This window comes from Hippocampus comes, unplaced genomic scaffold, assembly GCF_001891065.2.
Source record: "Hippocampus comes isolate QL1 unplaced genomic scaffold, H_comes_QL1_v1.1 scaffold261, whole genome shotgun sequence".
Classification (NCBI taxonomy): Eukaryota; Metazoa; Chordata; class Actinopteri; order Syngnathiformes; family Syngnathidae; genus Hippocampus; species Hippocampus comes.
The window spans coordinates 1912902-1926502 of record NW_017805824.1 but is presented as its reverse complement, the minus strand read 5'-3'; the positions used below and the strand labels follow the sequence as shown (position 1 = coordinate 1926502).

At 41.3% G+C, this 13601-nt stretch overlaps 1 protein-coding gene across 8 annotated transcripts in view; it reads left to right on the top strand.

Moving 5' to 3' along the window:
* Positions 1-13477, top strand: part of nfat5b (nuclear factor of activated T cells 5b) — a 34148-nt gene extending 20671 nt beyond the window's left edge. For 6 of the 8 annotated variants that reach the window (XM_019886809.1, XM_019886812.1, XM_019886814.1 and 3 more), the window contains 11 exons: positions 1589-2213; positions 3048-3234; positions 3434-3624; positions 4350-4522; positions 5589-5723; positions 5813-5865; positions 7362-7494; positions 7631-7705; positions 8728-8819; positions 8923-10579; positions 11539-13477. In XM_019886809.1, the coding sequence (XP_019742368.1) occupies positions 1589-2213; positions 3048-3234; positions 3434-3624; positions 4350-4522; positions 5589-5723; positions 5813-5865; positions 7362-7494; positions 7631-7705; positions 8728-8819; positions 8923-10579; positions 11539-11774 (3557 nt within the window). In that variant the 3' untranslated portion in view covers positions 11775-13477. The remainder of the gene's footprint in view (positions 1-1588; positions 2214-3047; positions 3235-3433; positions 3625-4349; positions 4523-5588; positions 5724-5812; positions 5866-7361; positions 7495-7630; positions 7706-8727; positions 8820-8922; positions 10580-11538) is intronic. The other 2 variants (XM_019886811.1, XM_019886810.1) reach the window with 2 other exon arrangements.
* Positions 13478-13601: the final 124 nt, after the last annotated feature.

Sequence of the window (13601 nt, the reverse complement as noted above, 5' to 3'; positions counted from 1 at the left end):
TTGTATTGTAATTAAAGAAATAAACTGTACTGTATAATAAAGTCGTTTTATTTACCTTTGTGATGGTAGTTGATGGCTTGATGGAATGGAGTGGGAGGAGGAGGGAGGGAGGGAGTTACTGTTTGGAAGGAGAGTCACCTTCCATAAGGACTGTAGGTAACTCAATCTCCGGTGTGGCTTCTCTTCTTTGCTTCTTAGAAGGAGACTCTTTATCCTTTCCATCTTAAGGATGGTAGCAATGGTAGACTTAGCGTACTGGTACTGGGACGCTAAGTCACACAAACGCACACCTCGTTCGTCTTTTTCAATGATCTCCTTCTTCTGCTCGATCGTAATTTTCTTTAATGTCTTCTTAGGCTTAACACTAGCCTGTGCTGGGGTCTTTTTCGGTCCCATAATAGCAAAAGTACACTCAATATGGTCCAAAATGTCTATCAAACACAAACCACGTCCGCACTCAAAGAAAGGAGGTGACGAAATGGGACGCCGTGAGCGTGCGTCAGCTTCTCGTGGCCGCCACCGTGGCGCTGTTCGACCGCATGGTTTGGTTCGTCCTCCGAAAACTAGTTTGTCAGCAGAGACGATATGCTCGCAAATTTAATGTTCTTGAGGCGAAAAGTTCGTGAGCTTAAGCGTTCGTCAGCGGAGGTATCACTGTACCTGATAATGCAATTATGTCTTGCAATTGAAAAATTAGTTGTATTTGAATCAGACATTATTTCAAAAATTAAAAAACACATTTTTTATTGAACATGTACACTGTAGAATGTGGATTCAAATATGAATGTTGTTGGAAAGTTATTTAGAATAGCAGATGATCAAAAATTCTTCCAGTTAATTACATCAAAGGATACAATCAACAGAAGTCATCACAATATATATAAAAGAGCCACCTGAAAGGGGAGACCCTCCACTAGTTTGAAAAAAAAAAAAAAAAAGATATATCAAAGAAGATTGCGTATAAGCTACAGTGGTGCCTTGTGATACAAGTTTAACTTGTCCCGTGACCATGCCGGTCTGAAATAATCTTTTCTCCTTGAAATGAATGAAAATCCCATTAATTATTCGAGCCTTACACCACCAAAAAAAACAAAAATTCCTTCCTTGAGTCACGTCAACTCCTCTCCCAGCTCATCAGTACAGCACTAATATTAATTGTTCTACACAGGGGTAAAGAATACATGACTGAGAACTCATTGTTCATCTTCACGTTGCTGCACCATTTGTGTTTAATCTGTTGCTTTAAGGGTTAAAGTCCATGTGTTTGTTTTTCGTACCCAAAATATTGTATTCTTTTGAGTGCCATTAAACAATTTGAAGCCTCTGTTTTGATTTTTTTTTTTTTTTAACTCCTGGCCAAACTGCTGCTTATTGCTAAAAAACCATGTGAGTTTATTACCACCTTTCAAAGCAAAAAGTAAATAAATAAATAATCTATCAAATGATGGCTCTTGTCTGAAAAACTTGCAAATCAAGTCACTCGTATCTCAAGGCACCGCAGTACAAAGATGAGCATTTAAGTTCTGAAATGGAACAAATTGGCAGCATTACATGAAATGACATTAATTTCTAATTATTTGCACCGTAGATGGCATGCCCTGCTCTATGACCATGGATGGCCCCCGCAGTGCTTTTTCCACCTCTTCCAGTTCGACCCAACAATGCAGTTCTTCAGCCAGTGACCCTGCACACTGTGGCAATGTCGACCCAGAAGACATCAGAACTTGCAGAGCTGTACCAGAGAGCCTTGGTGCTGAAGGTGGGAGTGCCAACGGCAATGGCGGTGGTCATTGCCTGCCCGCCGCTGAGGGTGGAGGAGGTTTAGGTGCGACATCCCAGGAAGATCAGCCCCATCAACACATGATGCCCCCGAAGCGCCGCACCGAACTGAACATTTCTCCGCCTCCGCAAGACTTACTTAGCGATAGTCACATGTCCTGTCAAGCTGAAACATCATTGGACTCGGAGCACAGCAACAGCATCTGGATGGAAGACTCTCTCTCCAACTTCAGTATCATGAGCACAACCTCCTACAACGACAACACAGAGGTGCCACGAAAGTCACGGAAACGAACCCCACGACAAAGGCCGGGGCTCAAATCTTTGCTTACCAATGAAGCCAGCATGGATGTTTTTGATGCGGACAGTGCCAAAGCACCACACTTTGTCTTTTCCCAGCTCGGCACGGACAACAAGACTGCACAAAAAGGAAGGTTTGTACCACCGTCAATGTGGTGTCGGTGACAACAACACCGTGGCCAAGATCGTGAGGAGAAGGCCCCCCAAACTCATCCGTGCTCTCACTAAAGTTATTCAGTGATGCACCCAGTGACTGAAACACAACCATAAACAGTAGGAACTAACTACTGTTGCCAACTGTGAATTACAGTGGCTCTCTCAAAGGCTAAGGATAAGCAGTGCCGATTAAATAAACAGATACAATTCACTCGCTTGATTAGAGGCGTCAATATTGCTTAGTGAACTATGGCAACTGTGGAGCACTTTGACCAATGATTGTTTTTAGGTAGGTAGATACTTTATTGATCCTGTAGGAAATTCTGGTGAGAAAACAAAGGCAATGTTGTCAGCCTTGGCCATTGTCCGGACCGCAATCAGCTGATCTTTGGAGTGCATGAGTCTGAGTCGCAAGAAAAAAAAGTAGGCCCGATTTGGGCGAAGAAATTAAGTTCAATGTGACATTGTAAAGTATAGTAGAATACAATTTTCCTCGCTAGGCTTTATTCTTTATCCATGAATATTTTATTTACTTCCTTATTTAGTTTCTCGGTTCATACAGTGCTTAAAACGTGTAGCCCACATGTTTACACATCATTGTTTCATGAAATATGAAAAGTCGGAGTGATTAAGCCACAAATTTGTTTGCCTTATTGTTGTAATCTGATTCATGACTTGCTGTGACCCTCGTGAGGATAAGAGGTTGCATGTTGTGTTCTCCTTTAAATGTTAAGATATTAAACAAGAGGCCAGAGGAAATAGTGAAGAACTTGTGGGCCTCTGTCAACCTTTCTTTCCGTTTTCTTCCACAGTCCACAAGAAAATGCTCGGGCGCCTCACCAAAAAGGAGTTCTTTCCATGCAATACCCATCTAAGAGTGAACAGAAGGAGCTGAAGATCCTTGTTCAGCCTGAGCCACAGCACCGGGCTCGCTATCTGACGGAGGGCAGCAGAGGGTCTGTGAAAGACCGCACTCAGCAGGGCTTCCCTACTGTAAAGGTCAATCTTACTGAAAACATATTTTGTTGCACGCTGTTGCCATGGCGATGCATCATTTGCAAGGCAAAGAGATGCTGTTTTTGAGGATTTAAACCTCGGCAAAAACTCAATATAACTGTACACACAATTTGCAAATATAAATGCATTTGCATGCATTTGTACTGTATTTGCAAATTGTTGTATTACATGTGTGTTACAGCTGGAGGGTGTGAATGAGCCAGTCATATTGCAAGTTTTTGTGGGAATCGATGCTGAGCGGGTGAGGCCCCATGGATTTTACCAAGCTTGCAGAGTGACCGGCCGCAATACCACAGCCTGCAAAGAGGTGGACATTGGGGGCACAACTGTCATTGAAGTCCCCTTGGACCCAAGCACCAACATGACCTTAGCGTATGTACTTTGTTGTTTGGGTGAGCACGCTGAGCAGTCGTGTGCACAAAATAGGACTCTTATGGGTTTTATTGTCAAACCCCTTGAAGTTCTCACTTCATGGCAAAGAAAATTATGGAATAGAAGTGTATTGTGCATAAATTATTTTGTTAGTAACTTCACTCATGATGTTGCTTTTGTACAGCGTACATTTATGGCCTAAATCTCACACTTTAACTAAACAGTTCATGCTTTTTGGCATGTTTTTGTGCTTGAAAATTCCTCTGTTGTAAAATAAAAAAAAATAAAAAAAATTACTAAAGACTGGCTAGCAACCGGTTCAGGGTGTCCCCCGCCTACTGCCCGAAGACAGCTTGGATAGGCTCCAGCACGCCCTGCGACCTTTGTGAGGATAAAGCAGTTCAGAAAATGGATGGATAAACGACAGAATATTCTAAAGTTTCTGCCTGTAACTAATAGCTTTGTTGTTGTAAGCGTTAAAGGACCACAAAAAAAAAATGTATTCATTATATTTCTATATATTTTTTCAATAATCCACAGATTAATTATAAAAAAATAAATAAATTCTGCCAAACACTGGAATTGTTAACTGCCTCCAAAAGTACACATTGGTCGAGCTCAAAGCACATTATTTGCAATTTCATCAACAATCAAACGGTTCTATTTCTAAATGTTTTTACTGAAGCTGCATACTTTCCCCAAGATGACACTGAGTCTTTCTGCAGTGTGGATTGTGTTGGCATCCTGAAACTCCGAAATGCCGATGTGGAGTCTCGCATCGGCGTGGCAGGGTCAAAGAAGAAGAGTACGCGTGCTCGGCTTGTGTTTCGGGTCAACATCCCACGTCCAGATGGTTCAGTGCTCACACTCCAAACGCTTTCATCTTCCATACTTTGCAGTAAGTGAAGCTGTTCCTTTTCATTCTTTGTGGATAGAACATAATGAAGGTTGATATGTAAATGTCACACAAAATAGTTTAGCGCCTCACGTCTTTTCTTGTCTTTACTTGGTGAAGCCCCGTCAAAAGTTTAATGCGGTCTTAGGTCTGAACAGAAGGTTCTGTATTTTTTGATGTAAGCTTCAGAAGACATTGTGTAAAATCCTTCCATTGTGTCATGTGTGATCATGCAAACAGTGTAAGGATGTGGGGGGGCTTTCTAAACAGGAAAGACGTTACGGCCGGAGGAAAGTTAATTTGGCAGAACTGACATGGGAGGAATAAAAGGAAAGACATCACAATAGAAGTGTGATGCCATTCACAATGATCCACCACGCGGGAGTACGGTATCTGTTCACAAACAGTAATTGCTGTGCATGAATGCACAGATGTACAGCACATATATGTTTCAGTAATAAAAAGGGTTTATGAAATGTTTTGAATATTATATATAATTTTTTTTTTTTGCATCTAGCATGTTAAAACATCTGCTTTGAGAACGAACCATTGTTTAAGCTCTGCGGTATGTCAACATGAAATCTTATCTATTCCTTTTTAACAGGTTTACCGTACAGTGCAATCCCTCTCAAACTGTACTATACGGTTTGAGGAAAGGTAAACTGGCGCGTCTATATTTGGCTTAATTTTGTCATCAATAAATCATGCTTGACAAACTGGCTTCAACCTTTTTTTTTTTTTTTAACTCTGTGCACGGTGGCCGCTAACTTCAAATTTTAAGGCATGTGCAGAAACACTGCAACACACTGTAAATTGACTTGCAAAAAAAATATTCACGTTTCCACTGAATTTTCACTGAATAAATACTTTGAAAATAAACACAGAAACAAGCTTTTAAATTCACATTTCACTGTGCTTGTTTTGGCACATCAACATAAGTTATGCAGCTTGAATAATAAAAATGTAAATGCAATGTTTAGGCAGGGAGGTGTTATCAGCAAATTTTGTGCCGCACAGGCTGAGTTTGATTCTCAGAAATTTAGTATTGTTATACCCGCTCTGTCAACAGCTCAGCCGGCTGGAGTACCAGAGATTCTGAAGAAATCACTGCACAGTTGCTCAGTGAGGGGCGGAGAAGAGCTCTTCATCATTGGCAAGAATTTTCTCAAAGACGCGAAAGTCATATTTCAAGAGAATGTCTCTGGTAAGAAACGACACCTTGTTTTTAAATGAAACTAGATTCGGATTGCATTCTGACAACATTTCCAATTCAAGAACTATCTTCTTTTTCAGATGAAACCTCGTGGAAGACGGAGGCGGAAATTGATATGGAATTGTTTCACCAGGTTAGATTTCATTTTCCTCGTTTTATTTGAGGCAAGTGATTTGTGGCGGCCATTAATAAGCTAAGTCAAAGCCACTTGAGATTTGTGTGGTGATTTAGATGTAATCATCTTATATGGCTGCTGCATGGTTCAAAGGTTTGAGTGGTCTCTTTGTATCGTGACCTAAATACGCAGTCTCGGAGGTGTGACAATTTTGACCTTTGCTCTTGTAAACAAAGCGGTCCAAAGGAACAAAATGTATGAATCTTTAGCTATGCACCGCGAAACAGCTTTTATTTAACAAGCTAATCCTAGTGAGATCAACATCGTTTTTAAAGCTAACAAACATTAACACGCGTGATAAAAAGGACAACTATTTTTAGCCAGACAAAGCAATCAAAGGAATCGGATCGATGGTACACACTCACTTTTATTGATGTGTGACTTGATTTTGTGTGATAGGGCTGATAGAGCCTAATTCGAATATTCATCTGTTCAACTTCCTACAATGTTGAGAAATATTTACTGGCAAAAATTTCTGCATAGCTTACGTTTTGTTTTGCTCAAAGCTAATGCAAGTAAATGTATCTGTACTTTACTTTCATCAAGCACATTTAGATCATGACAAATGGTTTTTAATCATTCAAAATGCACCAATAATCTGCAATTGAATCGTAGACCGCTAAATTGGAATCAAATCATTAAGTTGTAAGAGAGTCCTTTCACTCAAACTTGGGGTGAACAGTTTACAGGTAACACGACATTTTATACTAAGTCATTGCATTCCCAGTTCAGAGCATTTTTCCAGTTATTTGGCCTTTTTTAAATAAAATGCAACAGAAAGCTGCTTGAAGTAAATTTTATCTGATGAAATTAGTCATTTTGAATGTTAAAATAAGAGCAGCAATAGCAGGAAACCATCAATGAAGTTCAATTGTTGCTCTGAGGCTTCGAATAAAACACAGCGATGAGTAAGTGGTCCTGCATTGGCTGATTTCAAGTGGATTGTGTGGTATGACAATAAAGGATTTCCTCAGACTTCCTGACTAACCTTAAAAATATTTCCTGGTTGTTAAAAACATGCTCTACACTAGGTGTGAATAATTTTAATTGAAATCTCTTTTTTTTTTTTCGCACTCATAGCTGACCCAGAATCAGTTGTTTGTACTAAAATCTCAAACAAGCCACGCTCACCAATCGGAAGTGGCATGCTACTCATGAATAGTCACGCACACCAATCAGCTCTGAATTACAGTCGCAATGTCAAAATCTCAATTCAAATTTTTTTCCTGAAATCGTTCAGCCCTACTTTGTTCCCTTCCTGGAAAGCAATTTCATCTTAAGGTATTGTACAAATGACTAGCTTTACTGTTCAAACAGAATATCAAGAAGGTGTTTATAGAGAATATCAATCCGGTGATGTACTTACTGTATGAATGTAGGTAGAATTAAAGTTACTCATGTATTTATTGATCCGTTCATTTTTTGTTCTTCTTGACTTCATGTTATGCCCAAAGAATCATTTGATCGTGAAGGTTCCACCTTACCAGAACCAAAGCATCACCTCTGCTGTGTGTGTGGGGATCTATGTGGTCACCGTCGCTGGCAGATCCCATGATGTTCAACAGTTTACTTACAACCCAGACGCAGGTTGGTTTGTGTCTCTTTCTTATGAAGTACAATCGTCTCACTTCATTAAGGGTGAGCCGAAAAGGTCATCATCTCTTTCGAGCTCGCAGTGCAAGTTCCTAGTCATGTGTAAATGTGTGACTGCATTGTCTTGCAGGAAACACTGAAGTTTTTGTGAAGAAAGAGACATCATCTCCAGTGAAGACATGTCCCTTTGACGATAAAAGTAAAGGTTCTTTCTGTGTTCACTCATTTTATGATCAAATGTTAGTCACAGTTTACTACTGCTAACAATAAGACAAAAAAAACTAATTTTAATATACTAATTTTAATATAATACATGCCACGGGGCCTGTAAAAAAAAAACTACTGTACTCTATTATAATTACACTAAAATCTGTGAAATGCTTCATGCCAAACGTTTGGTTATTCAGAGTGCCCCAAAAAAGGAGTGCCAGAGCCCAGTGCTTCAGTCGGTACTGATGGAAACAGTACAAGCACGAGCTGCTGTTTCATTTATAACATACGCTGTGCTTGGAAATTCGTGGGAGGAGGCCACTCTCTGCCTGAAACGACACAAGCACTCTCAGAGTGGTGTTAGGACATCAGAGTGAAGTTCCAAACGCATCCTGAGTTGAAAACGTCCGCTTCTAACTACGGAAAAGTTGACTGAACAAAATCCTGTGTCACATTGTGGCCAAAGAAAGCTTCTCTGTTGACAATGGTGCCATGTTGTTTTGGTTCAATAAAAAAATAATTCAGGACAGAATGTTGTACGTGGAGCCTCCAAACCTGATACTGGGTCACAGTTTTTCTGTCGTAGTGTGTCGGCCCATGTGTGATGATCACTCGCTTGGTATCGCCAAGTGTAATCTCTTTTGTGATGGTCAACTTCAGTCGCTTTCAGTTACATAGCTCAGTGTGCGGGTGACTGTGAATATGGGAACAAACAGCTATGGGGCTGATGGTCCTCTGTGATGATGGCTGCTGTGGAGGTCCCGTCACATTAAAAACAGGCAGTCGGCATAAAGAATGAATGCAACTCATCTTTTGTGTACACATTCATGTGGCGGTCTCATAAGGTTATGCATAACAGCAGCTCAAACCGTCTTTTTTGTGTGTTTAGTTTAAATTGTATCGCTCAAGGGATATTTGAATTAAGGACTGCGTTTCAACCCGGATGTTTATTTTAAGAACAACTACCAGTAAATATGTACCGATTGGTGGTTAAGCCTTCCATACATCTTGTTACAGTTCTGAGGCCCTGTATGTTGCCTCAAGTCAAGAAAGAAGAAGTCATGCCAATGGAGGTCACCAACAACCTCCAAACCACTGGGGTGTTCAAGGTAATTGATTATAACCTAGTGACCAGATTTTTTTGTTTTCTTAATGTATTACTTACAAACAATGAATTACATCAATGTTTTAACTTGTCATTGGTTCTGCCAGCAGACACTGGATCTCTGTCCAGCCCAGCAGAACCCAGAAATGTCTGCGGGCCATCTAAATAACAACAGAGAATTTTCCAACTCATTACCACAGTCCTCAGGCGACCCCGACAAGAGCCAGGCCCCAGTTTTTACCAACACAGAGGCCCTAACTACAATCCAGCCAATAGTGGGTCTTGGACAGGAGAGGCAAGTCAGCAGCTCTGGGTCTACGGTGAGGCCATGTGGTGATCCTGGACCTCAGCTGCCCATGTTCCCTTCAGACGAAGTGGCCCAGTTAGAGGAGGCAGTAAGACAGCTTAAGCCTGAAGCGTTTGGTTTGCCACTTCAGTCAGACAACTCAATGGCCAACCAACAGCACCATATGCAACACCAGCAGATCCAAAACCAGCAACTTCAGCAGCAACAGCAGCAAATTCATCAGCAGCAACTGCAGCAGCAGCAGCAGGTGCTGGAGAATCTGCAACAGATATTCCAATCACAAATTCAAATGCAGTGTGTGAATGTGGAGCAGCAGGGCTCCTCACAAGGTGCTCTGCCAAACCAGGGATCGCTTTTCCAACAGGCTCAGCAGCAGCAGCAGCAGCAACAGCAACAACAAACGTCTCTCTTTCAGCAGACCACTGATCTGCTCTCTATTCAGACCAACTTCCTCCAGCAAACACCCTCACACTCCTCACCACCAGCGTTCCACAATCCCAGTCCCTTGGCTGAAGCGCATGATCCCCAGGGAGGTCTGTTTCATAGCCAGAACGCCTCTCACACTCCAGAGCAGGTGCAGGCCGTGCTCTTCCAAAACCCCATGACAGTTTTGCCCTCCCCTGACCAGCAACCTTCAACCCCTATTCTTTTCCTCCCCCAGACGTCTCTTTCAGGTCAGCTTCCGACCAATAGTAGCCAACAGCAGCAATTGGCCTTCCTCAGTGCTCTCCAAACACCTGCCCCCGAACAACAATCGGTGTTTCAGGCTCAGGCTCAGACTCAGCTCTCTCCCATTCAGCAAGGAGCACCGATGGAGCAACAGCAGCCTTCCCAGCCTCAGCCCCTCGCTCAGCCAAGTCAACAGCATTGTTTGTTTCAGAACCTCTCTCAGCATCCACCTGCAAATGCGCTGCCTCCAGCTCAACAACAGCCAGCTGGGCTACTATTCTGTAACAACCCCCTGCCGACCACAGACCAGACATCCAACATCCTCTTCAGCAATCAGGGGCAGATGCCTCCTTTGACCAGCAGTAGTCTAGTTTCCCGAGAGCCCGAGAACGCTTCGCTGCTTTTCTCACAGGCCAGCATGGTGACGGTAAACCAACAAGTCCGCCCCGAGCCCATGGCCTTAGGTAACCCTAATGACACACGCCAGCAAGTATTATATCAGGCTCAGCAACCAATGCAACTTGGAAACACCACAAACAATGGGCAAGAGCGGTCTGTGGGGCTCTTCATGCGTCCGCCGAACATGGCCTCTCTGCAAGGCGGATTGTCTCAGGAGCTCGCACAGTCAGCCATGTTTGCTTCACCGAATGGCGTGGCGAGCCTCCAAACAACCACTTCATCTCCTGTTCAGCAGCCAGGGACTCTATTCCAATCTGCAGTTGGTGGGACCATCGGTCAGCCCAGCCAGGCTCAAGAATCTGAACTCTTCCTTTTTGGAATTCAAAATGGTGAGCGATTTGATCGCCATATTTAAAACCGTTCTAACCTTTTCTAACCACTTAGTAATCCAAAATAGAACAAACTTTAGATTAACTGGTTCATCCTCACATTTTAAAAAAAAGGGTTGAGCAACTTTCTTAAAATAAAGCCTTTCCTCGACCAAGCCGTACAGTTGGGTCAGTTTATGCTGCACTCTGAAGGTGGCTACAGATATAACTTTGAGTGGGTGAGGGCACAACAGGCACGCAGCAACACAGCCTCAATTCAATGTGGATTACGAAAGTGAAAAACAGCAATTCATTTGGGCGTGTTGTACTTTCTTCAAGAAAGCTGCTCCTTATCTTCTAATAAACAGCTTCCTGCCAAGAACAGAGAGCCCAAAATGTCCAGATCGAAAAATCATTCAAAACAGATGCCCAAACCACCTCAGCGGGCTGTTTTTGGCACATAAAACATGCTATTTTTAACAAAATGAAGCATTAATAGTTTTGGTTTTCACACTTTTCATGCCTTTGTTAGTTACTGTGACAGTGTAAGTGGGATATCATTTCCAAGTAGGTATTGATAGACCGCGAGGGGTGGGAATCGATAACTGTTTAATTTTTTTAGGACGGGTCCCAATTTGATTCCTTTGATTTGTTTGTTTGTTTTTTGCTTTCCTGACAATTCCGCTCATCAATTCCTATTTTGTGCATTGTTGAAAATAAATAAATAAACAGTAAAGAGACAGAGAACCAGCACTCTGCATCTGGTGAGGACGCTTCAAGCGCCTCATTTTGCAGTGCGATTCATTTTTATTGCACCCTGTCACCCAATGAGAATCAATAAAAGAACCACTTATGAATCCGACAGACAAGCGGTATCGATAATGGAATTGGAATCATGAAATTCTTATCAATTCCCATACCTATTGTTAGTAGTATCTTCAATAAACCTGATCGACCTTTTGTTTTCTCCACTCCCGCAGAATGTGGTCAGCTGATGAGCGCACCAGGAAATACACTGTCTGACCATCTCATTGCCATCAGCCAGTCTGGTCAAAACCAAAGAGAGAGTGAGGCCTGCATTCAGTCGCTCTTCAACCAGTCACCGTCACAGTCAGTGACGGCGCAGAGCGGCTTGAAAGCCTCGCGGAGCATGGAGAAAATTGATAACCTGCTGGTCAGCCAAGAGCCGGGCAACGGCATAACCCGTTCTTTCTAATTTTCGGAAAGATTTGTGGATTTTTTTTCCATTTCTTTCTTCCTATATTATCAAATGTGCACGAGGGGTCAAAATATTATGAGATGATTGGAGATGGAAATGGGCCATAGATTGTGTTCTGCTCATTTGATTTCATCGGTGGCCCCGAATTATTTTTTTAAGACAACTCTTTGAAAACATCGCTATGTGAACTAGATTTGAGTGATATAGATTGACTGTATATAGACAGAGAAAAATAGCTGTCCAGCACGGCGCAGTAGAAGTGGAAGGAAAGTTTGAGCAGAGTGTGCTATGAATGTAATATGGCGGTCATGTGGTTGAAAGGAGCAGAGAAAGTGTTATGAGAGGAAATCGGTAGACTATTCTATATCATATTTAATGAAATAACATTGTCGATACGTTTGTGCCTTTGTAGGAGTTACTTGAGATCTCAGCATTAGCCAAATACTGTAAATCCTGCTTTAATTTGTTTTCGACTTAACTTTTGCTGCAGGAGGGTTGATAAAACAAAGTCAAGCAAGTGCACTAATTACGCTGTAATTGATTTGTATTTTGGACTAGAGGAAAATCATTTGAATGATATCTAGTGGAATACAATGGTGACTTGAAGGAAAAATGATTTATAGTTACTTTGATTAAATTACCCGTTTTTCAAGATGGGTAAAACGACCCATACAAAGTTTTTATAGGAATCATTTGTTTATATTATCACATCTTGAAATGTAACATCATTAGTAAAAGATAGCAGTGAAGTAGAGGTACGTAAGGAACTTTTAAAGAAAAAGTGTTCCAAAAGGTTTTGTATAATATTTTTATGAGACTGGGTCTACTTAATACAAATAACGGAATGTAAACTAGTTCAATATTGTGTCATTTGTCCTTTAGAGTTCCATGGATGGACTCAACTCTGCGTCAGGTACGCGTAACCAAGGGTTGTTGTATCATTGTTGTTCAGAAGTTTGCCTTGACCAGGAAGGAATGTTTGCTTTGCTGTCGCTTCTGAAAGGAAATTCATGCTGTTTGTCATTAAGGCAATCCAGTTCTAGGAGTGAATGTTTCAGGCGCAATTTGTGTGGAGCACGCATACGCCACTACGTGAATTTCAACACTCCAGGCTGTTCCGTTCAGCATGCTTTTAAGTTTTAAAATAAGTGGACAAAGCTGTCTCGGGCAGTTTGTTTGGCTCTAATCAGGTGAGAATTGGGACAAAATTATTGCTACCTGAGCCACTGTTTCACTCCAGAGAATGTGTGTTACATACAGTGGATATAAAAAGTCTTACACACCCCAGTTCAAATACAAATCCATTTTTTTGTGACATATAAAATGAGACTGTGATAAATCATTGTAAAGCTTTTCCCACCATTAATGTGGCCTAAAACTTTTCAGATGGAACTTGGGCCTTATACAAGGTGGAAGGAATTATGAGCAGTTAAAAATCACATACAAAATGCAATAATACAAAATCTTCAGTATTCTACTAACCAGCAAAAAAAAAAAAAAATGTCAGGAAAAGCCTACTAGAAACACAGGTTTTTATTTGGTGTTAAATGTTAACCTTAAATGGTGAATGTTTGTGCTGACTGGTGCTGAGTTGAATGTGATTGATTCATTTTGAACATCCCAGTTATAAGAGGATGTTTACACTCAGGTGAGCACATTATTTCAGCTGTTATTTGTACTTCCCATGCCAAAAAGTTTTTTTTTTTTAATCAATCTAGTTTTACAGATTAGAGGTCACATTAACGGTGGAAAATATTTTGAAATTATTTATTTTGTTCCCTGTATCACAAAAACTTGGCATTTGAACAGAGGTGTATCGACTTT